Here is a 25882-nt window from a genome sequence, read left to right on the forward strand (position 1 = left end):
GTAGTTGTAGATAGTGACAGAGCCAAAAAAGAAATTGAGTAAAACACAAAAATAATTATTTCAAAAACAAGTCATTTTAAACAAAACTTTTATTGTTTTTTGTCAAATGAGTTTTATAGTGTATCGTTTTTTGTTATAATTCATTATAAAAGATTCAAATGAGAAATTAATTTGAATAGTGTATCATAAAAAGTTTATTTAACTATTTCATCCTTTTCCTTCAAAAAAAAACTATTTCATCCTTTTGGTACGACTATTTTTGCATAATAAAGTTTCAAAAAATGCTTAAAATGAGAAATTATTTTGAATAGCTTCTCATAAAAATCATTTTTAGAGATTTTTTTTTTTTGAAAAAAATATGATTATTATAATGTTTTTTTTTTGAAGGAGTGATTATCATAATGTTAAATCTCTAACAATGAATGTTTATGTTAATGGATTCCAAAATACTCTTTTAATTTATAAGAAATGAGTTTCAACTTATTTTTATTATTTAGAGTAAATTTTCATAAAAATCATTTCTAGAAATACAAAGAAAAAAAAACATTTTTTTTCAAATCTATAACAAAAAAGCTCATAGACTCAAAGCTGATACTTGAACTAATTTTTCTTTAATTATAAGTTGTCATGATATCATTTAAAAACTGTCATGCAATGAACAATAATATAGAAAAAAAAATCTTAGTAGCAGCAATCAACAAGAATGTATGTTAACAAGTAACCCATTTTTGTCCTCGTGAGTTTAGCTCAATTGGTTTGGACAATGCATAAAATATGCAAGGTTCGGGGTTCAAATCCCGGCCACTACAAAAAAAAAGTAACCCATTTTATTTATATGTTAACAAGTAACCCATTTTCAAATGTATCATTATTTGAAGTTTTTTTTTTCTTTCTAAATTAATTGTAATTGTTCATGATCAGGTTCTATTTAGTTTAAATATCTTGTGACTGTAACACATATTGAGAGGGAGAAAAGGGTGGACCATAATGTAAATATTTTAAGGGAAACTTGTTAACGAATTATAAAAAGAAAATTTGTCTTGGAAATTGTTTATTCTACTTTTTGAAAGTTAAAAAAGTTTTTTTTTTAATGCAAAATTTGACTTCTCTTTCTACTCTTAGCACCTTAACTAGTGCCCCGGAGACACTGGTTAACAAGACTTATATTTTAAAGCAAGAGACACTTTAGTAATTTCCACTATAATTTTTTTTGCGGGATAGGTCATAGCCCACCTATATGCCCTAACGTAGCTCTGCGATCGAGTGAATAGCTAAGCAATGTGACGAAGAGAACTTAACCAAAAACAACTTCTAGGAAGAGACTTAATACAATCAATCTACAAATTGTTCAACATTAACAACCTTATTTGAGAAGATAACTTCATTCTTCGACTTCAAAATAAACCACACAATAGAGTATCAAACCAAAGTCAAATGGTTTCGAAGTTAGGAACTACATCAAAAGGAGTAACAAATTGAGAATAAACAAAAAAAAAGTTAGACGACATAACCAAATCTCATCAAAACCAATCGAAGACTTTATATCACACTTGAAGCAAGAAGTTACAATTTACAAAAAGATAACGCGATGACTCTTGAAAAATGCTGGACAAGACACAATTTGCACGTTCAACATCAAAAATAACCTAAAGAAAGAAGATTTTACCGAGTATGTTGGAGCCTTATCTAAAAGTACTTGCCAATAAAAGGGAATTACTTCAGATGGTGCCCAAATTTCCACTCTTTTGTCATGACTCAACGATCAACCTACGATAACCTTTTCACCTTAGGTTACCAAGCTGTAAGAGTTTCATGCGCTAAATGTACATAAAAATGATTGTGTTACATTATTAAGAAAAAATGTGCAATGCATTTTTTTTTACAAATAAATTGTCTTTTGCATTATGTGATACGAGCAAACCAACTGAACCTAACGATCCAAATCAAACTGTTCGTGAACTTTAAGCAAGTCAAACTCAAGCTGAAAAAAGTTTATTTATGTCAAACTAGAACCGAGTTCGACTCGAGTCGTTTTCAATCCTATTCCCCATCCATACATCATACCAAAAGGAAATGCAAAAACCATCACGAATCACCTTCACAACTCTATCTAATGTACCTTCAATATGAGATCCTTGTAAGGAAGGCTATATCGACCAGGTTGAGCAACGATGTGCTACCTAAGAATTAATCTCATAAAAGTAAATGGAGACATGACTTTAATATGAGATCCTTCCCATAAGAACTTTGGCCATTGACTTATACAAACAACCAATCAAGGAGATAAAACTGAAATCACATACCTAAAGTGGTGACTCTTGTTTAGGGATGTGGACAGTGAAATAAGAAGAGAAGCTTTATAGGAGGCTTGAATTGTTAATGAGAAGAAAAAAAATTAAAATCATCAGGTCTCAGACTCTTGTTCCCATCACATTGTACCACTACCATTTGAACTAGGTCATCCCATAAGGGCTCAACGAAGTGATCCAAAATGTAGTTGGTCGTCTAGTATAACCTTAATAATATTTTTCACCCAATGATTTTGAACTTTTAAGGTTGGGATATGCTTCCTCTTAGTTGTGATTAAGCATGAAAATACCCTCCTGTTCATATCTCCTTCTCTAAGTCATTGCATTCCGGATTTATAAAAAGTCAGTGAGTCCTTGAACTTTAGAAGGTTCTAGACCTCCAAGAAAGCCTCCCCCTTAGATGTCAAATCCTTATATGTAAACACAAAAGCCTCTCCTTCCAAATCAATCTGCTTAATTGAATCCGCTCAACTTTTTTTTTAGAAGCTAAATAGTCCACCTAAATTTAGACTGAAGATAATCGATCCTGAGACTTTGAAGAGAAACATACTTCAATCTGATACTTTCCTAGAATGAGGTCTGTAGACAAAAAAAAGTAAAAGTATTCGTGAAAGGAGGAAAAATATATTCATGAAGTAATTGTCTGAAATTATAAATAAAAAAATAAAAAGTATCCAGCTTGATATATATATATATAGGGTTATGATAGAAGACACCTTTTGTGAAGGTGTCTTTTATCAAGTTACTCTATGGGCATTTGCGAAAAGACACCAACTTACTTTTATGAAGGTGTCTTTTAGCAAAGTTATAACTAAAAAGTGAAAATCACACCTTAAGGTGTGACTTGATAAAAGACACCACCAAAGGGTGGCTTGTAACATAACCCATATATATATATATATATATATATATATATATATATATATATATATATATATATATTGCTAGAAGACACCTTTTATGAAGGTGTCTTTTAGCAAGTTATTCTATGAATATTTGTTAAAAGACACCAACTAATTTTTATGAAGGTGTCTTTTAGCAAAGTTATAACTAAAAAGTGGAAATCATACCTTGAGGTGTGGATTGCTAAAAGATACCTTCATGGGTGACATCTAGCAAAACTCATATATATATATATATATATATATATATATATATATATATATATATATATATATGGGGTTTGCTAGAACACACCCACTAGTTTTTATGTGGGAGTGTTTTAGCAAAGCTACACCTTAGGGTGTAATTAACCACTTTTTAGTTATTTACTTGCTAAAACACTCCCACATAAAAACTAGTGGGTGTGTTCTAGCAAATGCCTATAGGATTTGCTAGAACACACCCACTTGTTTTTGTTAGAAGGTGTGTTATAGTAACATACACCTTAGGGTGTATTTAACCACTTTTTAGTTATTTACTTGCTAAAACACTCCCACATGAAAACTAGTGGGTGTGTTCTAGCAAACCCCTATATATATATATATATATATATATATATATATATATATATATATATATATATATATATATAAATTGTAATTTATATCACTACCAAAAAAATTGTAATTTATATAAAATATAAAATGAAAGGCAAACAGACAACAAACGGAAATGTTAAAATATTAAAATGGAAAGAAAACGGACGGTGTAAAATACTTTTACAGTATTATTTAGTAAGAATCAATAGTATTGTCATCTAAGTCCAATTTTATAACTATTTTCTAAAAAGAACTACTAAATACTTCATTCTTATTAGACGTTAATCTAAAACTAATTTAAAGTACATTTTTTCTTAATATTGCAACACACTCATAATAAAAAGGATCAAGTGACGAGTATAAAATATCTTATGTTGTGAATTCTCATGAAAGCAAACGATGCACCGCCGGAAGAGCCCACCACCCAATTTTTTATATTATGACAATTTAGTTGCATGTGGATTGCATATGACATTAACATGATCCCTAATGCATATATCTTTGTTGAAACTTGGTATAATACAAGTTGAAACTTGATCTATTATGGTTATCAAGTGGCCCATACCCACAGCTTTGAGAAAACAGTAAGAATGCCTAAAGCTTTTAGCTGAATCAAATTGTTTTCTATTTGCCTCACCTTTAAGTGTACACCTTAAAGTATTGCTCATAAAAAAGGAAAATTGCAATTATTTTATAGAATAGATTTATCTAAAGAATAATTTTTCCTTATCTTTCTGATTTTAAATTTTATATTTTCTATATTGTTTAAATCAGTATACTTTCTATTCAAAGTCAAAAACTGATTTTTAAAGTAGGTAGGTCATATACTACAATCTTTTTTATTTTTGATTTTTAACCTCTAATTTTTAAGAGAAGATGACCTTCGTAATTTGAGGTTCAGAAGTCTAACTAAAGATCATATCAATTAAGATTCAAAATTGAATTCCCTGTAAAATATTTCTTTTTTTTAAGAAAAATTCTCCTCAACACTTCTTCCTTAAATATACGATTCTCATTAGTATATGATTTTAATTACTATATTATTCTCCATCGCATTATTTTCAAAATTTTAACTTATCGATTTTTTTACTGAAATGGCCTTAAATACTGTACATATCTTTCTGTTTATTTTGGATTTCCAAATTGTTATTAGATTATTCTTTTTATGACGTTCCGTGGCACTATCCAAAAATTAGATAAGATAAACGATCAAACACGCAGCCTACAAGATTAAAAAAAAAAAAAACTCAGTTATAGTTGTGCGATTAATTATTGCATTGTAGTTAATCGTTCAAGAATCACACCTTCAATCCAGTATTAAAACCACTCTTAATTTAATACTAAACTATCAATCATGGTATTATGACCACGTTACTATGATATTTTGACCACTCAAATATGGTGTTATCATCAATCTAACTTTTAACATCTCCAAAAATCAATATGGTACTACAACCACTCAAATACGATGCTGCCACCATTATAACCTTTAACTTCTCCAAAAATCAAGGGAGAATATATGCTTAATATGATTCTTAATTTTGAAGGGACATTATAACTCAAAAGGGACTATGATCTTAAAAATGCTCTTTATTCTAAAGAGACGTAAATTGTCAAATAGACTATGCTCTTAAAATCATTCTTAATTACAAAGCGACATTATAACTAGAAAAAGTCTATAGTCTTAAGAACACTCTTAATTTAAAAGGGACGGAAAAAGGAGATGAATAGAAGAAGAGCTTGTTAACACAAGCCAAAGGGAGAAGCGAAGAAAAAGGATTGACTACTCAAAAGTCTTTTTTGGTGTGTGGAATGAACTATGTGAGCTCTGTATTTGTAGAGAAAATTTACAACTATGTGAGAAACTTTTTGATCAGGTAATTCACATATCAAATCTAGTACCAAAATATCTCTTCTTAAGTACAAAAATATCTCAAATGGGTACCAAAATATTTCATATTTAGTACCAGAATATCTATGAATGAGTACTAAAAATATTTTAGATCAAGTATCAAAATATTTTAGATTGTGCACCAATACACATACACATTTAGAGGTACACTTCCACTATATAAATACTATTAATGAGTGTGATCCATCCAATGTGGAACTTTCATTTGTTTAATTCACATTGCACTAGTTCGATCCAATAAGAAATGATGGATGAAATTGACAAGTGTACCAAATCGCAATAAGTAGTAAAGTAGTAAGTTGTATCGTTCTCCACAGGGATTCTCGTTCAACTCTATAATTAGAAAAAACTTATTTTAAACGAAAACATAAATAAAAGATGATTAGAATTGCAAGATTTTAATTGTCATGTCCAATGCGAGATTAGGTTTTGAGATTCAGATGACTAACGGCGATTAGAGTTTCCTATAATCCCCCCTTCGTCTTTGAATGGAATTTATCTTTTAAGAAATCAAACAATTTATTTCATAAATATTCATTGATTTAATGTGTCATGACGATACTACTTTTTCTAACGTTCCTAGGTTAACTAGTGTAGCACCAACCGGAGTCATGTACTAAGCTTGGTAAATTTTGAAATTTTAAAGTTTATGTTTCTTCCATTTCTTCGGTTGTTCATAATTATGAGATTTTTTTGTTTTATTCCTAATTATAAGATAGTTTTTAATTGTTAAGGGACATCTATTCGTTTTCTTCTAATTATTTACTCCCTATGTCCCTTAATATAATTACATATTGTCTTTTTAACTTTTATCAAGTAAAATTGATATTTATAAAAAAAAGACTTAAAAAAAAGATATTGTAGTTAATGTGTCTATTTTATGTATGAGTGTATCTAAAATTCCAATTATATATGTACTTCCTCCATCCCAAGTTAATATGAAAAAAAAAATCCAATTCACATTTATTAAGAAAAACTAAAACATAATAATTTTAGGTAAAAACTTTTGGTGTTCTCTTTAAAATAAATTTTACGGGAGATGTAAAAACAACTTTGTTTGTTTATCGATAATGCAGAAAATTGAATGAAGAGCAAATGGAATGCAATTTGCATGTAATTTCACTTTGGAAAATATTACCATTTAAAACAACATAATTAAATAGGATAAAAGTTGGTCGTTTTTACTTATCATTTGGGATGATGAAAATGAATTTTGTTTACTTTTAATTTGGGATGGAGGGAGTATGTGTAATAAATTATGACATTTCATATTACAATGCACTTAATGGTATTCATTAGGGATTTATTTGAAAAAGAGGCAATAAATTTATCCAATAATTTGAAAAAGAGTAAATTTTTAAGGACAAATTTTTAGTCAATTAATGCGTATATTTCAGAAGAGAGGGAGTAAATTTTTTTTGGTCGTGTCCGGGGTTCGAACCCCAGAGATGTTCGAACCCCAGACCTTGCATATATTATTCATTGTCTTTACCAACTGAGCTAAGTTCTCGGGGACAGAGGGAGTATATATCAATGCTCTAACATTTTGCAATGCTTATATATATATATATATATATATATATATATATATATATATAATAATGTAAAATAAATTGAGTTTAATTTTTTAAAATTTGTTGAAGTTTGACTTTATTTCCCCCTTTATCCGTTCTATTTTTAGTTTTCCACAACTAATACTTTAACTTAACAATTTTCCCCATTCCTTTCATAAATGCTTGTCTCTTATCCCACTAGCATAAGATTTTTTTTTTTTTTAAAAATGATATTCATTCATTCAAATTGATAGGGTATATCAATCAATATCGCAAAAATGAGATTAAACGCAGGGGATAAACCATTGATATTTCCCTTTCGGTGTAACCTTACGAATGTTCATGATTAGGGATCAAATGATTACCTCTTGAAGCGCATAACCTTTGTAGTCGAACTTAGAGAGCAATCATGAACACTGAACAATCTGCAACACCTCTACTCAGTCTACACAAACAGAGCCTCCCATCGTACCTTACGGTGCACTGTGTTTTTCACTTAAGCGTACCATACCTTACAATGCACCAAATTATAAATCAATCTCATCCATTTATTTATTCTCCCGTTCATCTATACTTATGTGTGTGATTATGTAGATTCTCATAACATTGACAATAATATTAAATTATTTATTTAATATTATAAACACTAAGTGATATTTAGCAACACACCACCGCTATTCAAGTTACGAGAATGTCTTGTAATATGACGTAACCTTTTTGTGACAGTGATTGTGTGTATAATTACAATTTTCACCTTATATCTAAATTGAACCGAAGGTATAATATGTGTCATCCTTGTATGGTCGAATTATAATATTCCTTGATAAATTAAACGAGTATGCTTATTTCAATTAGTTTAATATCTCATATTAACTCATCTTGGTGTGACCACACACTTTAAAATAATACTTAATCAAAGAGCCCAATGATACTAATTCTATTATGTAGGAGGGACAAATCTCATCTAGATCACTTAAGTTCCTCAACATAATTTGTGCAGTACTCATCATCCGACTTTATAGTCATCCAGTAATAGACAATATTTGAACAACAACAACAAACTACTTGAGTCCATATCTAAGGTCCATAGTTGTTTCAGGGTAGATGGTGATATACATCATTATCACTATGAGAATAACTTATAACACTTATATACATACTATATAGTATTACCATGGAGTATCAATCAATTTAGTCATTAGTTTTAATACACTTCCTCCGCTCATATTTATAAGGAAAAAACAACTTTTTAAGTACAATGAATAACTAATGTATCCGACATATAAATGTGATCACGCACATTAGTTATTTATGTACCTAAAAAATTGTTTTTTTGCTTATAAATATGATTGGAAGCAGTGGCGGAGCTAAAAAAAAGCTTGAGTGGGCCACCAAAATTAATTATAATACATAAACACAAATTAAAGTTGTAATAAGCATTATGTACAAAGTTGAAATGACGGAGTTTGACTAAAAAATTAGGTGGATTCTTAAATAATTACATATTTAACGACTAATATAAATTATGAAACTTTTTTTTTTACATTACAACGGTTAACTGAGATAATTTTCAGTTGACAGAACAATATATGGGAGATTTGAAACCCATGCAAATTTGAAGGTCTATAAGCATTCGCTAACATGTCGAGTATAAACATCACAAAAATCATGTATGCCATATTTAAAAGCGCAGAAAACTATAACTGTTGAAAAATTGTTTAAAGTCTCGCAAAATAGACCTATAATTGAATTATTTAAATTATTTGGGTGGACCACTACTCCAATTTGCATGAATTTGGATCAGCCAAAACCTAAAACCGACACAAAATTGTATAAAATCTCGAAAAATAGACCTATGATCGTTACGGCCCACCCTAGCCCATGAAAGCTCCGCCACTAATTGAAAGGAGTATAACATATGTGAAAATTTCATAACCTTTTATCCATGACTCGTAAGATGTGACTTTAAGTCTACCCACATAATAATTACTCCCTCCGGTCACTATTATAAGCAAAAAAACTACTTTTTAGGTTCATTGAATAAGTGATGTATGTGGCCATTAATATAGAACATATACATCATTTATTCAATGAACCTAAAAAGTAAATTTTTGCTTATAATAGTGACTAGAGAGTATGCTTTTGTGTTATCTCACTTTAGAGTTAATCTTGATTACAAATGCTTTAAAATTATTCTTAAAAAAAAATGCTTTTTTTTTTAAGGACAAAAAAAAAAGCTTTAAAATTAGTTTCCTTATGTTTTAACCAGGCACTCCATCGGATCAGATCCGTAATGCGTCGGATTATATTAAATCCATTGACCCATGTTGCGGTGTTCTGGTTTACAAAAGAAAATAACTAATTAATAGAATTTGCCACGTCAATCTTCCGTCTGCTTAATATGCAAATAGTTGGAAGGAACAATGTTAGTATCACCTATTTGTAAAAAAAAAAAAAATGTTAGTAACACTTAAAAATGTAATGTTAAAAACATTTTTTAAAGAAACGACTAAAGTCGAAAAAATTCAATTATATTGAGATCAAAAACATATTTAACCATAAAATACATTTATTTTAAAAAAAGCCATGAAGTTTATTTTATTATAAGTAGACGATAATAACCACTATTAATATAAGATAGATCGATTGCAATTTTATTTCGGTCATACCTAACTATTGTCTTGAGGTTTTTTTTGACAAAAACAAAAAAACGATATTCATTCATTCAAATCGAAATTGATAGAGTACATCATTCAACACTGCTAAAAACGTAAAGGATGAATCTGCGAACAAACTCACAGCATCCAAGTTAATAGCATATAACAGCAAAATGCCTACAAAATTATATGATAAAATTAAAGTGACCGGATTACCCATGTCTCCGGATCTGCAACGTTGACGTCCAAATATTTGATTGAATAAATCGATCTTTCAATATGAATCAAATGAACACCGCACCAAGACAGAAAATCAAACAACGCCGCACAAGACGACGAACAAAAAGATGAAGAGGGGTGATTTCAGGTCAAAAATTGACCCAAAACCACCCCTCAATGAAGAAACTGAAAGAGAAAACCTAGAGAGTAAAAACTAGGGTCGGCTTGTTGGAGAGAGAGGAGATCAACTATTGTCTTGAGGTTGCTATTGAAAAACTAGGAAAAAAAAATTACATGGAAAAAGACATTTTTAACACTTAAAACATTGACTACAAAAATTTTAATATAATTTTTTTTAAGGAAATGCTATAAATAGTTAATGCTATAAATTTTAATATAATTTTTAATATAATTTTATAGTATTTAATGCATTGAAATTGTGTAATTAATTTATAATAAAGTCAAAAACAGTTTTCTTTTATGGCAATAATTCCGTTTTATGGTATGCTTAACCGGTGCCCAGGAGACACCGGTTAACATGACCCTTTTTTTATCATATACTGGTGGTTAAAAGTTCATCTCTTAAGATAAATAATTGATAAATCTAAGGTTCGAACACTTCCTCTTGTATATATAACACAAGAGAAATGATATTTTGACAACCAATTTTTGACAACTTTTGGACAACTTTCTCTCTCATACTCACATGATGTTGTTATTCTCTCTCTTCCTTTTTCTCTCTCCATTGTTTTTGACCAATAAGAAGTGAGAAAAACAAGGTTGTCAACAAAATTGTCAATAAATGGATGTCAAAATATCATTACTCATAACACAATGTTCTTGTCAAATGAGCGACACTAACCATGATAAATACAACATAATTTTATTATATTTGATTTGTTAAAAAGTATCCACCTAGTATTTTCCATATATTTTTAGGCAATATTGTTTGTAGGTTTTCGTAGCAGCTACAGTGTAGATAGAGTAGTTATTATCATTAAAAAAGTGTAGAGTAGTTTTTTATTTTTTTATTTTGAATAAAAACAGTGTAGGGTAGTTATGTTCCAATTTATTTTATGGAAAATGCTATTTATCTAGAAAAATAGCATCAAGAATTTTTCAAGACACATGTGACAAGTTTTAATTGCATGATTTATTTGTCCATTTCCTAATTTTCAGCCACACCTCCTTGAATTGTGACAAATAGTGCATTGTGATTGGTTGCTTTTTATTCTTGAAGAATTCTTGATGTTTTTTTTCTAGAGATATAGCATTGCTCTTATTTTATTTTATCTAGAGGTAGTTATTTTTATAGGTAGTTATGTTCCAAGTTGCATAGCATTATCAAAATAAATTAAATGCATAATGTAGACCGTACGATCAGATCTCATGTGGCTCACATCAGCAATAATAATAAACCGACACACGTGTCAGATAACTGTTGGTCAAAATGAGGACAACTCTTTACTAATGGGTGTACCCAATAAATGTTTCATCTAAACCCCATTCACATTCATTACTCTATAAATACCCCACATTCATTCTAACTTGATCCCACATCTCCTCAATTAATATCTTTCTCTCTTGTGATTTGGTTCTCTCTTACCTACAAATAGAGTTTTTCCAAATCTAGAGGTGCTACAATGGCCATGACTAAGTTCTTTGCTTCTTTGATCTTAGCACTCATTGCAATTTCCATGCTTCAAACATTGGTTAGTATTTAATTTTAAAGATCAAAATACACAAGAACATGACTTATGTTTCACTAATTGAGTAGTGATTAGTGTATGAAAGAAGGTAATGCTTACATTTGAATGTATGGCTTGATTTTTCAGGTCATGGCTGGTAATGATCAAGGAGGTCACCTCAATGATAACAAGGTATAATATATTTAATTTTTTGGGTGCATGGGTAAAATGGTCAAAATGGAGTTTTGTAATTTTGCTTTTTTTGTGGGTGTCAATTAGTGCTAAATTATGTTTAATTTTGTTTTCTTCAGAGTCAATATGGACCTGGAAGTCTCAAGAGCTACCGTAAGTAAAGTTTCTTATGAGATTAATTTTTCCTTTCCTTTTTCTTCACATTGTATTTTTGGGGTATAATAAAGTAATATAGAGATTATAGATTGATTTCTCCAACTTGGAACTTGAAAAAAATGGTATCAACATCTGAACGGAAGATAAAGAAACAATTGTCTCAACAAGAAAAGTAAATCATGTGGGTTATGTTAACACTTGATAGTGTAGTTGAAAATTATTTAAGCATGAGTTTAGTTATTTTTACCACTTGCATATAAAGCAAATTATTTTTTACCACTTTTTTTTAAATAAAAATTATTTTTACCACTTGGATTTATAGGGTTTATTTAACACACACACTGAATACTAATCATTTGGGCTAGATCTAATGGTATAAAGGTGGCTGACTACTATTTTTTAAGAAAAAAAATATAACTCCTCTAAAAAAGATATTTTATGAACAAAAAATCATTTTTTGTTGAATTTTTTTAATGTTTTTTTTGTAATGAACAAAATATTCTTCTTGGTCCATTACATTGACTATAGTCAAAATTGTTTCAGTTTCAGTAAAAGCTGTTTCTGTTGGACTGTCTTGAATATGATGATGTGTTAAAGAAAAAAAAAACCACTGTGATGATTTTTTTTACTTTTAATTTAATAAATAATTTATTTGTCTCTTGGCAATGTGAAATGACCAGAATGCCCATCCCAATGCTCAAGGAGATGTGGACAGACACAATACCACAAGCCTTGCATGTTTTTCTGTCAGAAGTGTTGTAAGAAGTGCTTGTGTGTACCACCAGGCTATTATGGTAACAAAGCAGTGTGCCCTTGCTACAACAACTGGAAGACCCAACAAGGAGGACCCAAGTGCCCTTAAAATAAAAAAAAAAAGCTTCTTTTATTTCATCAATCAACTACCTATATCACTATCACTATATTTAATAATTTCCCCCCTTTGTTGTGTCCTTTATATATTTTAATTTATTTTATGCTAACTAGATGGTAACCCCTTTTGGGTCTATGAAAAATGTGTTGATGTACTTTGGGATACCCTTTTGAGATTATGGGTTCCATGTGCTACTATTAAATATCATATCACTCCTTTTAGGCTTGTTTGCCTTTATTGAGAGTGGCCTATTAATGCAAGTGTTACCATCTATATATGAAATGTAATCTTGATTTGGTGTCCGTTTGGTTCAGCTTTGAATATAATTGATTCTGAGAGAATTGATTCTGATAGAATTGATTCTGACAGAATTGATTCTGAGAGAATTGATTTATGTTTGGATACAATTATGTAGAATTGATTAAACAAAATGATTTATGTTTGGATGCAATTATGTAGAATTGCTTTTGAATGTATAATTACTAAAATAGACATAGCTAAAGGAGAATTGATAAAGAATGAGAATTGATAAAGGACAATAAAGTAAAATAACGTGTTGTAATAATAAAATATACAAACCTATACACGTTGTTCAAGGAGAATTGATTCTAGAAAAGCTAGAAGCTAGAATTTGTAGCTTCATGGAGAATTGCTTTTGGAGGACAAAAGCAATTCTGAAAAGCTGAACCAAACACGTTGTTTTTGGCTAGAATTGTTTTTGGCACTGTAGAGAATTGATTTTGGGCTAGAATTGCTTCTCAGAAGCCAAACCAAACAGGCCCTTGGAAGATCAATTATTATTACATGTTTCTAATCAGAATGAAATGCGTAATTGGAAACGATGTATTGAATTTGTGTTGAACTATTTATATAGAGAAATGTCAAAGTTGCATACCCTACCACTTTAACACCCTGCCACTTTCACAAGAAATATCTTTTTTTCTGGTCCTTTTTCTAGTACATCACTAGGTAAAATTTCGGACACTTTACCATATTTTGAAATTTATAAATGTAAAAAAAAAAGTATAAATTAAAATCATAAGGAAACATTTTTTTTTGACAAATCATAAGGAAACATATAAAATAGTTAAATACATAAATTATATAAATGATATTTTAGAGTTGATAGGTATAAAAATCTACGAACCTTGTCTTTAAAATAATTTTAACTTATGTGATTGATTATTAATAATTAATAATGATATATATGAAATTAAATAGATAAAGAGATGTGTTCTGCGAAACGAGTATTACATAACAATCAATAATGATGTAAAAAACAGTAAATTGAAAAGAATCCAATGACTCAAGAATTAAAACTCAAATTCAATTTATAGACATGCTGAACACATTGATTACCCGATAGACTCTCAACTTTAATATTCTATGATTTTAATTTAGTTGGTAATGACATTGCATATTATATGTGGGGGTTGGAGTACAAACACTAGACACCTTATTTCTCCATATTTAAAATGTGTGAGCTCAAACCATTGGTGCATTTGAAAAAAAAAGTCACAATTTTAATAAGAGCAACTACAACATAGCGGAAAACACTTGAGTGACATTGCGGTGCCAATGTCATGTGATATTGACCAACCAAAATGTCACAAGTGTAAAAAAAACAAAAGATCCTTGAAAATGATAGAGAAGAAAACCATGATTTTTTTTTCTTTTTGTACACTTGCGACATTGTGGTTGGATAATGTCACATGACATTGACACTCAATGTCACCCAAATGCTACCCCCAACATAGCACTCTTTCGATGCTTAAAAAAGTCACAATTTTCTTTACAAGTCAATAAAATTAAAGATGCTTTCATACCATTGAAATTTTCGACTCCACAACGAAGGTGCTTGTTTATTACTCCTACTATTGTGGATGATATACGGAAATAGGTAAAAAAAAAAAAAAAAAAAAACCTAACATTATGGATGATACAAAGACATTGGGTTTTCTTTATCTTAAAAATAAAGACATTGGAAAAAGGTCCCATATTATTTTTTTAAAAGAAAAAAGATGTAATATTTAATGACCAGTTCACACACTTTTGTCTCTATGCAACTGCCCATATTTTCCCTAAATAAAATGCATATTTTACACCGGTAGCTAGAATAAAAACTGTCAGATTAATAGTTACATTAGCTTGTAGCAGGAAATGGTCAATGCACCATTTAGATGTAAAATCTGCATTTTAAAATGGACCATTAGAGAAAACTCTTTTTTGTCACTCAACCTTCAGGATTTGAGGTAAAAGAGAAGTAACAAACGGTGTATAATTTGCATAAGGCACTATATGCTTTAAAACATGCTTCAAGAGCATGGAACAAGAGAATAGATCAGTTTCTGATTCATCTTGGCTTCAAAATATGCATAATTAAATATGGTATGTATGAGTTAAACCTGAGTGACACTGATATCACAATGATATGCTTGTACGTTGACGAACCATAGGAAGCATCATCAGCAGATACATGAATGATCATAGGAAGTCGTGTCTCACTACAGCTAAGAGGATTCTCATCTACATAAAAGGAACCATGAAGCTAGGTTTGCTATTTCCTAATGAGAACAAAGAAGAAAAAATTGAGCTAGTAGGATATTCTTATTCAAACTTGTGTGGAGATAGAAATGATAGAAGAAACACTTCTAGCTATGTTTTCAAGTTCAACAATGTTGCGATCTCCTGATGCACCAAGAAGCAACCTGTCACAACCTTATCCTCTTGTGAAGCAGGGTATATTGTAGGCACATTTGCTGCTTGTCAAGCAGTCTAGCTTGATTCATGGATGAAAGAGCTGAATTGTGAAGTAAAAATCCCCTGAAGATGAAAATTGATAACATATCAACTTTGAATCTTGTTAAAAATACTATTGCACTAATAAAACTTCCATAGATAACTCTACCCAATTTTTATTGATGGGTAAATAAAAATTTATCTAGCTGAAAGCATAATCGAAATCATGAGAAGATTGAAATAATGTTTTACTTACGTTGAGTTTAACCATGTGAGGAAGAATGGAAATAAGGTGGCCGATTTGATAGCCCAATAGATTTTAGAAAACCCAATATAGTTGAGTTTAACCATGTGAGGAAGAATGGAAATAAGGTGGCCGATTTGATAGCCCAATAGATTTTAGAAAACCCAAATATTGTTTCGATAATGTATATGTCTTGTATAATTGTACAACATGTCTTTTTGGATTTGCTTGATTAATAACAGTTTTTTTTATTTTTATTTATTTTAAATAACACTATTCTTCCCAGTTCCTAATATTTTATGTGCCTTAGGCCAAATTTAAAAAAGGGTCTCCTACATAATTCATCATATTTCTTTTTTGATAAACGATGATTGAGACACATATTATTTATGACGGTTGACATCCGAGCTATGCCGGCACCCCCAGTCACTATAATACGATGTTTTGAAATCTCAGCTCTGCTGACACCACAAAACATTGTGTGTCGAATGCACCTCATCCTATATATTATTAATAAAAAAAATAACAAAATAAAAAAAAAGATTGGGGGCAAACCAAACCCAACATAGTTAAGCAAAACGATAGGTAAACATACCAAACAGTATAAGTTTCATTATATGATTTGATGATTCAGTGTTTTTGAAGAAGTTTAATTAGCCCAAACTTCTCAAAGAGCTTCGTTATCATTAATCACCATAAATCTATAAAATTAGTATAAATACACTTCCCTCATACCCAGTAACATGAAAACCTTTTATCATTTGTCAATAGAATACGATATGTCACATATAAAAAAAATCATACAAGACCAAATTTGATGTCTTAAGCATGAAACTTTCATGATGAAAGTCATATTATATTATAAGAGATAAATACAAATCCAGGTTAGCTTCAATCCGAAACACCAAAAAACATCTTCAAATGCTTGACTATGGGAAGGAGTAGAGATTCTGTGTTTTACATTTCCTTATACGTATTACGTTTTACTTCTCAGTTTTGCGTTTTTGGCTAATGAAATTATAGGGGGTGTGAATAGTAAAGCACTGGGCTGGGATGTAAAAATGAAAGAAAATTGCTTTTCTAACATCAAAAACTTCCTAATAACACATGTAAAATACTCAAATTCCCCCAGCGGTAGTTAACTACCGCTGGCTTATAACTAGAAAACCGACGGTAGTTAACTACCGCTGGATTTTTTAGTCATTTCCATGTGTTTCCAGGAAAGATTGGATGTCGAAAAAGCAAGCTTCAAAATGAAATGTTGTTGAATTGTAAAAAAAAAAAAATTTTGATTGGTTCCTGGGCTGAAGTTATTTATAAAGATTTGCGACCTCTTTGTACTTTTTACTATATATACCCCCTATAGAACACTTACTGCCATATACACACCTCGCATATAATTTTTTTTTTAGGTCCCCTATGGCCATGGGCCCTAGGCCGCCGCACCCTAGGGACGACTCTCCACTATTCGGTTGTTGGTAATAGGTAGGAGAATCACAACTACGAAGGATATTAGGTTTTCTTTGTTGTTGAATAAATTGGACGATAATAGATAGTAGGGAAACCTAAACTTATTTTCTAAAGAAAAAATAAAAACTGATACAATCCAAATCATTTGTACCGATCTTTGAAAAATTATACGAAATCAGCCGGTCCAATATATTGAAAGGAAAACATGGTCAATTCTGTTAGAACAAGAATGGATCATACAAGTCCTTTACGGTTTTGATGATAACAAATTATTGGAGAACAATTGGAATACTAACAATATGTTCAAGTGTGTTGAATCTATCAATCATGAAGAAAGGACATATGAAGAGCATCAGAAAAGGATTGGGAATCTTATAAGACTATGATGGAAGATCCAAAGGGAAGGTCAACCAGAAGTCAATGTCCTTAAGAAGGATGGCTCACAGAAGCTGGCGAGAGTGATCTCAACAGATTCTGTGAAGGACATCAAACACAGAATCTGACTAGCATACTTGGATCTGAGGGACTCATAATCCACGTAAGCTTTTGTCTTATTCTGTGAGTTGTCTCTATCATAGTATCTGATAGAGCAGTTCTTTTGTCTTCTTCTGTTTACGTGTGCAACCAGACAAAGGACATCAAGAACAAAGAGAATTCAACAAATAATTCTTCTTTCAACAAAAGAAATTCAAAGGACTTTCCAACGAATTATCCATATCAGACAAAGGGCCAACGTTCTTGATCAAAGCTTCTCAACGACTCTATTTGTGCTGACACTCTTCTCCAACGTCTCTCAAATCACTGCCTATAAAAGGAGCTAAAGACCTGAAGAAGAAGAAGAAGTAACAAGACTCTTCTATTTTACTGTGCCGAAACTCTGTCAAATCAAATAGCGCAAAACACTTAGGATTTATTTTCAAGTTTATATCTTAGAAATCCTAAGGAGTGAGTCTGTTCATTTGTTCAGTTTACACTACCATTGTTAAATCTAGTGTAAGAACAAATTAATCTGTTTGCAATTGGGGAAAACATTTTAGAAAGTCTCTCGCCTGCGTGCTTGAGCATATAAGTCTCTTGGTGAAACCTTGAGCACCTAGGAGTCTCAATCAATTGCGATTGAGCAATGGAAAGTCTTAAGCAGTTGTGCTTAAGAAAAGGGAAATCTCTTGGGGAGGATGTTTAGGATGTAAGTGGTCATTTGTAGTGCATGATGTCAAAAGTGATGTGGTAAAGATGCATGAGGTATAAGGGTGTGGATGATGTTATTGATGGTGCGAATTTTTCGTAGGACTTTTCTATTTTGAGGAGAGGTGTGGGAACAAGAAAAACAAAATGTCATTCCATTTAGTTCACGAAACTTGTGAAAATGTGAATTGTATATTCTGTTCCATCACCATATTTAAAACATTCAATTTCTCTTTCAATCTGTGTTTTAACGTGAGCAAGAAATTGAAGAAAAATGGAATAAACTTAATATTTATTTGAAATTGGAAAAATCAATAAAAAAATTCATGAATGTATCGAGAAATAAAACATAATAACGATGTCCACCTAAACTTAGAATAGATGACTTCCAAACATCAATATGCACAATATCAAAAGCAACAAAGTATATGAAAAAGATTTATAAAATGATAATTTTATTTGTTTTTCAAGACGACAAGAATGACAAAAGAAATCCTTCTGAAACTTATTACATAAAATGAATTTGTTTCGATGAAGAGAGCTTAAAACGTGCCACGATGTCCGAAGCGATTGTTCCATAATTCTTTGGATAAAGCGACAAGATTTGGTAGTGGTTGGTTTTATGGTAATTGGATAAAGGTCACCAGAGCTATTCCACCTCATTAAAAGTATCCATGTCTAAAAATCATTTACAAAAAATCCAAAAGGATCAAATGCAATAGAAATATCTCTATCAATTGTAAATTTTATTACACAAACAAGGTTTTTAATTAACTTTGATGCAATTGAGACATTGTTTGGGGATAAGGAATGATGATGATAAGGTACTAATGCATTTATGTAAACAATAACTGAAATATTATGACCACAACCAAAATTAATATTATTGCTCATTTTTAAATAAGACTTGTGATTACTTCCATTTATAGTCATGTGAGAAGTGGCATTGATGTCTATCTACCACTGATCATCAAGATGAGACATAGATATGGTATGTAGTGCAACTTGAATGTTGGTTGGTGCATACGATGGATGAATGTTGTTTGTCACCGCGACTGCCATACGAGTCTGTTAAGGCTTGGGACCAGGAAGTCTTGGCTGGCGATGAGTTGTAGACTGATTTTACCAATTAGCTGACGATTTGTATGATTCGATGCTCTTTTTGCGGCTCGACTAGTTATGATCATTTAGAGGACATGCTAGAGGAAGATCAACAAGAACTGATCCGGTCTTTTATCCTGAGTGAAGAAAGTAATGGTTTTTTTTAGGGTTTTGTTGTTCTCTGATTGTGCTGAGCTGATCACAATCTTGGCTAAAAATTGAGAAAGGATCGCAGAAGCGATGAGAGAATTTCAATCTTACATAATAAGGAATCAAGAAGGTTTATCAGAATATTCACTGTTCTCATTGTTGAAATTGGTATGACTCAAGACAAGAGAGATACAAAAGAATACTGTGATATTACTACAGATACTGAAAAGAGAAACTAAACTATCTATATTGGGTCTAATAAGTACTAAAAAATCAGAAAAGATGACCTAAGTTATTGTCAGAGTTAGCACTTGGCAGCCACAAATACTAGCATCAAGCTAAGGGCATACTAGATGAGATCATAAAATAAGTTAAATATGGAAAGGCTCAATTTCTGTACAAATAGACTTTATTTAATATATATTCTGAAATTTATACAATTTCAGCAATATATACTATAATACATTACACACTTCCAGCAATACAGACACAAATAATAGCATCACACACCAAGGTATATTTACAATAGGAAATTTATACATTTCCAGAAATACTATAATAGATTACTCTTCCAGCAATACAGACTCAAATAATAACATGACACAACAAGTAATTTACAATAGGGAATTTATACAATTCCAGCAATACTATAATATCTTACACACTTTTTATTTTACAATATAGATAGATTGCACCTCTTTTTCTTTTCTTTTTGTTGATATTTCATTTTTTGTTGATAATAGATTGCATTTCTTCTTACTCCTCAGCAATACCAATAGATGGAAAATTTTTGTTGATTTTTCATTTTTTTTGTTGATGACTATTGCATTTTTTTTGTTGATTTTTCAATTTTTTTGTTTTTGTTTTGTTGAAGTTTCCCATTTTTTGTTGATGATAGATTGCATTTCTTATTCCTCCTGCAATTGTTGCATGCTTATTTATAAAGGAGGAAACTGTCCAGAGAGACTCCTTCACATGTCCCTCTCCATCTCCCTCTCCCTCTCCCTGTCAATGCGGTCGAGCTCTTGCTGGCCTCTAAAGTAATGTAAAAAAGTTATAAATTGATAATAATCAGAAATCATAAAGTTATGTCATGAGATCATAAAATAATTAATACTAAAAGGGTAGTAACAGAAATAGATGAGATCCTAAAATAATTACCTGCAAGCCAAAATCCAGTAGAAAACATATAGGGGCACAGTAATAAACACCACAGTCTGAAATACAAATGTATATTTTCTTATGAATTATATGATTCAAGAATAACTAATTAAACACCAATAACTAGAAACTTTCATGAGATTAGGTTAAATGATATGCATCCCTTACAAGGTACATAACGCGAGAAAACATATCCTCCTTGGGTGGTGTAAGGTAATATGCATCCCTTATAATCATTGATGCAAGGAACTGCATTTGATTCATGAGCAAGTAATTAATCAAAGATTAGATGGAATTGAATGCAAATGACACATAATACATAAAACGTATCCTTTACATGTATTTTGTAACAGATGTAGAAACCGTTAGATTTAGAGAGAAGTGTTAATTACCATGAGAAGTAGCGTCCCAAAAATGACGCCTCCAGCAGTGTTCAGTACCATAGACCGGATAAGGCGATTATTGCCGCGCTCAATCAGTCGCAGTGGCGACATCATTCCAATGTTTGTGTTAGGGATCGTCCAGCGATCACTTCATTGAAAAAATAAATAAAACTTAAATATTTTAGTTTATATTATTGCTAAGATTTGCATTTACTAAAAATTGAGAAGGGTGGCTATATAGAACATGCCTGACGGGAATGTCATCTTCATCAAGAGAAGGTGGTTCAGTCACTGCAAAGTTTGGAGAGAAAATCTGCACACCCAATCATACAGAGAGCATAGCTTTGTATATTGAGTCATGTTAAATAATGTCTATGGAGCATTTTCATATTTAAAAATTTAAGGACCTACTTAATATTATTTTTTTAACTAGAGGACCTAATCACAAATATCATAACGTTAAACGAGAAACTATTTCACGACAACATCACGTGCGAGACTTCAACTTACGCTTTTTTAAAGTTTTAAGAAGTTCCACACTTTACTTGCCGTGATTTTCGGCTATTACCAAGATTTAAATGGTTGACTGAAATTTCATGAGTCATTCAGGAAGAAATCTCTCGCAATAAATAGCACAACTCTTTCAAATAACAATTAACAAATTACAAATTGTTATTGCTCACTCGCCGGCTTAAAATTTGTCAAATAGTTAAAAAAAAACTAACGAGTAACTAAACCTATAAATGCATATAAATCAAAGATGGAAGTCATTAATTTATAGAATTCATGAAAAATTAAGAAAACACCACCATAACTATATATCACAAGGATATATCCATAGACAATATATGTACCTCACGGCAGATCTCACATCTTATGCTGCGCTTGACGTTGCACCAATGGGAAATACATCTCCTGTGAGCATACTAAGACACAGGGAAATTTGCATTTAATTTAGTATATAGTTTAAAAATTAGAACATTATACATTACTCATACAAATAAAATCATCTAAAATAAATCATTTGCCCAAAAAAAAAATCTAAATTAATAAACACACATTACATAGTTCTAAATTGCGGTCCGCAAAATCTTGACCACAATATAAAAAGTTTTAGAGTTCTGCACAAAAATGTCCGACAACAATATGCCACCATATAACCGGATTTTGTCGTTTTTTTGAATGACGACCACATTTTGTCGTTGTCGTGATATCAAGTTTTGGCGGGTTAAGCACAACCTCGATTTAAAACTATTTTAAAATTCTAGTTGAAATAGCGCGAACAGTTAAAACAAGTAATTATGAATGGTGTTTAAGGTAGAATTGAAAAACCTTTAAGCTGCCATCACATCTACATGGTGCTTCAAGTCTATAGATCCATTCTTCCTCATGACAAATGCGACATTCTCCCATCTTTCCAATTACTAGTTGTTCTCTTAGAGCTGCACTCAATTCTTCAATGGGGATTTCAACTTGGTGTATAGTGATTTCATCTCCCATATTCATATCTATAATAGAAAAAGAAACATAGAAGTTATTAAGAGTTAAAGAAAAAAGGGTACCAAGGAAAAAATGTGTATATGTGTGTTCATTGTGAGGCTAGCACATGTTTGATTTTAGTGTGATATAGGAAAAATGAACAAATTAAGAAACGTATACGTATTGGTGATATCACATAAAATTTGATTGTAATACTTTATTGTATTATTTGTATTTTTCTAAAATCTTTCTCATCCCACCGTCTTAAATTCAGCAAGAAAAGGATAGAGTTTCATTTTAAGTTTCAAAACCCACCGTCCCATAACTTGATCATGTCATGTTCATCATGCATGTATGAATTAACCAACTAAATCAAGATAAAGGAACTGTTAAAAAAAAAAAATCAAGATAAAGGAAAAAAGAGAGTTTCAAATGAAGCCCTAAATTTGAAATAAAAGTAAGAAATAAAGAAATAATAGAAGTAAGAAGTAAAGAAATCATCAAATTTTGCACAACCAACAATTAAGTGTGTGTGTGTTTAGATTGAAAGTGAACAAAATCATGACATGACATGACACCGCGATTTTGTTTTGAATACGCAAATTATGCAAAAATTAGTGACGCATATGATTTAGTCAAACTCGCGGTAAATTCAATATGCACTGAAACTTCAAAGAAACTCTATCCAGATCTTCAACATGTCATTTTTCTTTGACAATCTATGATCAAGAAAAAGGCTAGGAGGAAAGTTAGCCATGTTCAGTAATAAAAAGCTTCACATGGAAATTTATTAGAATAGGTCAATAGATCAAACGTGACACCAAAAGAAGAAAGAAAATAAAACACTGCAAATAAACCCAGGAACAAGAACAACACACTAATAAAAAAAGTGCTCATTTTTTTTCAAAAAATTAACTAAAAAGAGCTCATTTCTGAAATGAATATTCAAGAAAGAGAAACCAGACCAATATTTGAGTGTTGTCTCTGAAAGGGAAATATTTTTTGAGACCTATTTTTCTCTCTTGCTTGAACTTGCTCTGCTCAGCATAGTTAGACTAGGCACCTATTTATACTATAAATGACATGTGAATGACACACTACCCTATCGATCTTACTCTTGAAGTGAAATCATATTTTGTATTTTTGTGGTAACATGAACCTTTGTCTTCATTTATCCTTTTTCCTCTTTTTTATTTTTTTACGGAATACTTTTTTTCTCTTCTCAATGGAAAAAATAATTTCTGTTTACATAAAGTTAACCATTTTTGGGCTGTACTTTTATTTTTTACATTTTATTCATTTATTTTAAATTATTTTATCATATTTATAATATTATTTAAACTATCAATTAAAAATTTAGTTACAATAAATATTTTTTTATCTCCCTTTCTTACATGTTATCTATCTCTCTTGTTTTGTTTTCACTATTGATTTATTTATTTATTTTTGAGCAATATTAACTTTATTTTTTAGTTAAAAAAATTTACTTTCTTTTCTTTTACTCTATAAAAAATATAGTATCAATATTTATCACTGATGCACAAAAAAATTTGACACCATACACGTCATAAAAACTATCAATATTTACCACTGATAATTATATTTTATTATAAAATCATAAAAGGAATAAATGTTTGTCATTGATTTATGAGTTAAATTTGTCCTCGTGAGCATAGCTCAGTTGGTATGGACAATGCATAAGATATGCAAGGTCTGGGGTTCAAACCCCGGTCACTACCAATAAAAGGATTAATGAGTTATATAATAAAGGATTATTTATTATTCTTTTGCTATGTTTTAAATATAATAAAGGATTATTTATTATTCTTTTGCTATGTTTTAAATAAAAATTGTTTTAAATAAAAATAAGAATAATTATAATTTATTATAAAAACATTATGTTTTAAATAAAAATGAGAACAATTATAATTTATTATAAAAACTATGGACAATGCATAAGATATGCAAGGTCCGGGGTTCAAACCCCGGTCACTACCAATAAAAGGATTAATGAGTTATATAAAGGATTATTTATTATTCTTTTGCTATGTTTTAAATAAAAATTGTTTTAAATAAAAATAAGAATAATTATAATTTATTATAAAAACATTATGTTTTAAATAAAAATGAGAACAATTATAATTTATTATAAAAACATACATGAGACAATATATTTAATAATTTTTTGTATTCATTTAATAATTCTTACATGAAAGTGCACAATTGTTTCAGTTATAGATGAATAATATTTTGTAACAAGTTTCTAAAACTTTATTATATAATTGTTATTATATAATTGTTTCAGTTATAGATGAATAATATTTTGTAACAAGTTTCTAAAACTTTATTATATATTTTCTATCTTAATATACTGTTGAACTTAACTATCTAAAAAAATCAACAAACTCGTGCATTTGCTCGGGTATTTTGGTAGTTATTTATATTAAAATACAACACATTTTGTCAGAAGATATCTCCAAAGTCCTCGTGAGCTTAGCTCAGTTGGTATGGACAAAACGTAATATAATATATGTAAGGTCCGGGTGCGGGGTTCAAAGCCCGGCCACCACCAAAAAAAGTAAAGAAGATATCTCATCTCCAAATATTTTATAATCATTTTTTTAGCGGGTCCGGGGTTCAAACCCCGGCCACCACCAAAAAAACTTCTCCAAATATTTTATAATCATTTTTTTAGCGGGTCCGGGGTTCAAACCCCGGCCACCACCAAAAAAAAGTAAAGAAGATATCTCCAAATATTTTATAATCATTTTTTTAGCAATATTTTTTTTTTGAAGAAATTTTTTTTAGCAATATTTATAATCATTTATGTTATCACTACGAAATCAATATTTTTTAAGGATTTAATATATAGTTCCTATAAAATTTTAATATTTTATGTTTAGTCCCTCTAATTTTTTAAACTTTTAGTCCC

The 25882-nt window shown here is 30.3% G+C and overlaps 2 protein-coding genes across 2 annotated transcripts; one reads left to right on the forward strand and one right to left on the reverse strand.

Annotated features, from left to right (window-relative positions):
- Positions 1-11687: 11687 nt before the first annotated feature.
- On the forward strand, positions 11688-13340 carry LOC146904098 (gibberellin-regulated protein 4-like). Its single transcript, XM_085729575.1, has 4 exons — positions 11688-11843; positions 11967-12011; positions 12131-12164; positions 12848-13340. Exons 1-4 carry the CDS (start codon positions 11775-11777, stop codon positions 13027-13029), a joined length of 330 nt encoding a protein of 109 aa, XP_085585701.1. The 5' UTR covers positions 11688-11774; the 3' UTR covers positions 13030-13340.
- A 7104-nt stretch (positions 13341-20444) lies between these two features.
- Positions 20445-24019, reverse strand: LOC146904099 (uncharacterized). The gene is made up of 8 exons (XM_085724460.1): positions 23916-24019; positions 22804-22979; positions 22326-22397; positions 21720-21784; positions 21481-21619; positions 21257-21337; positions 21089-21144; positions 20445-20962 (listed from the first exon to the last, which is right to left on the reverse strand). Exons 2-8 carry the CDS (start codon positions 22975-22977, stop codon positions 20899-20901), a joined length of 651 nt encoding a protein of 216 aa, XP_085580586.1. The 5' UTR covers positions 22978-22979; positions 23916-24019; the 3' UTR covers positions 20445-20898.
- Positions 24020-25882: the final 1863 nt, after the last annotated feature.

Source organism: Medicago sativa, chromosome 7, assembly GCF_051527215.1.
Source record: "Medicago sativa cultivar Bolivia chromosome 7, Bolivia_mono, whole genome shotgun sequence".
Taxonomy (NCBI): Eukaryota; Viridiplantae; Streptophyta; class Magnoliopsida; order Fabales; family Fabaceae; genus Medicago; species Medicago sativa.

Bases quoted from the DNA above. Each gene is read 5' to 3' on its own strand.
- LOC146904099 (XM_085724460.1), bottom strand. From the start codon at position 22,977: ATGAATATGGGAGATGAAATCACTATACACCAAGTTGAAATCCCCATT. The intron at 22,398-22,803 runs GTTTTTCAATTC...CCTGTGTCTTAG, and splicing joins GATGTGATGGCAGCTTAAAG to TATGCTCACAGGAGATGTAT. The intron at 21,785-22,325 runs GTACATATATTG...TTGGGTGTGCAG, and splicing joins GATGTGAGATCTGCCGTGAG to ATTTTCTCTCCAAACTTTGC.
- LOC146904098 (XM_085729575.1), top strand. From the start codon at position 11,775: ATGGCCATGACTAAGTTCTTTGCTTCTTTGATCTTAGCACTCATTGCA. The intron at 11,844-11,966 runs GTTAGTATTTAA...TTGATTTTTCAG, and splicing joins TTTCCATGCTTCAAACATTG to GTCATGGCTGGTAATGATCA. The intron at 12,012-12,130 runs GTATAATATATT...TGTTTTCTTCAG, and splicing joins GTCACCTCAATGATAACAAG to AGTCAATATGGACCTGGAAG.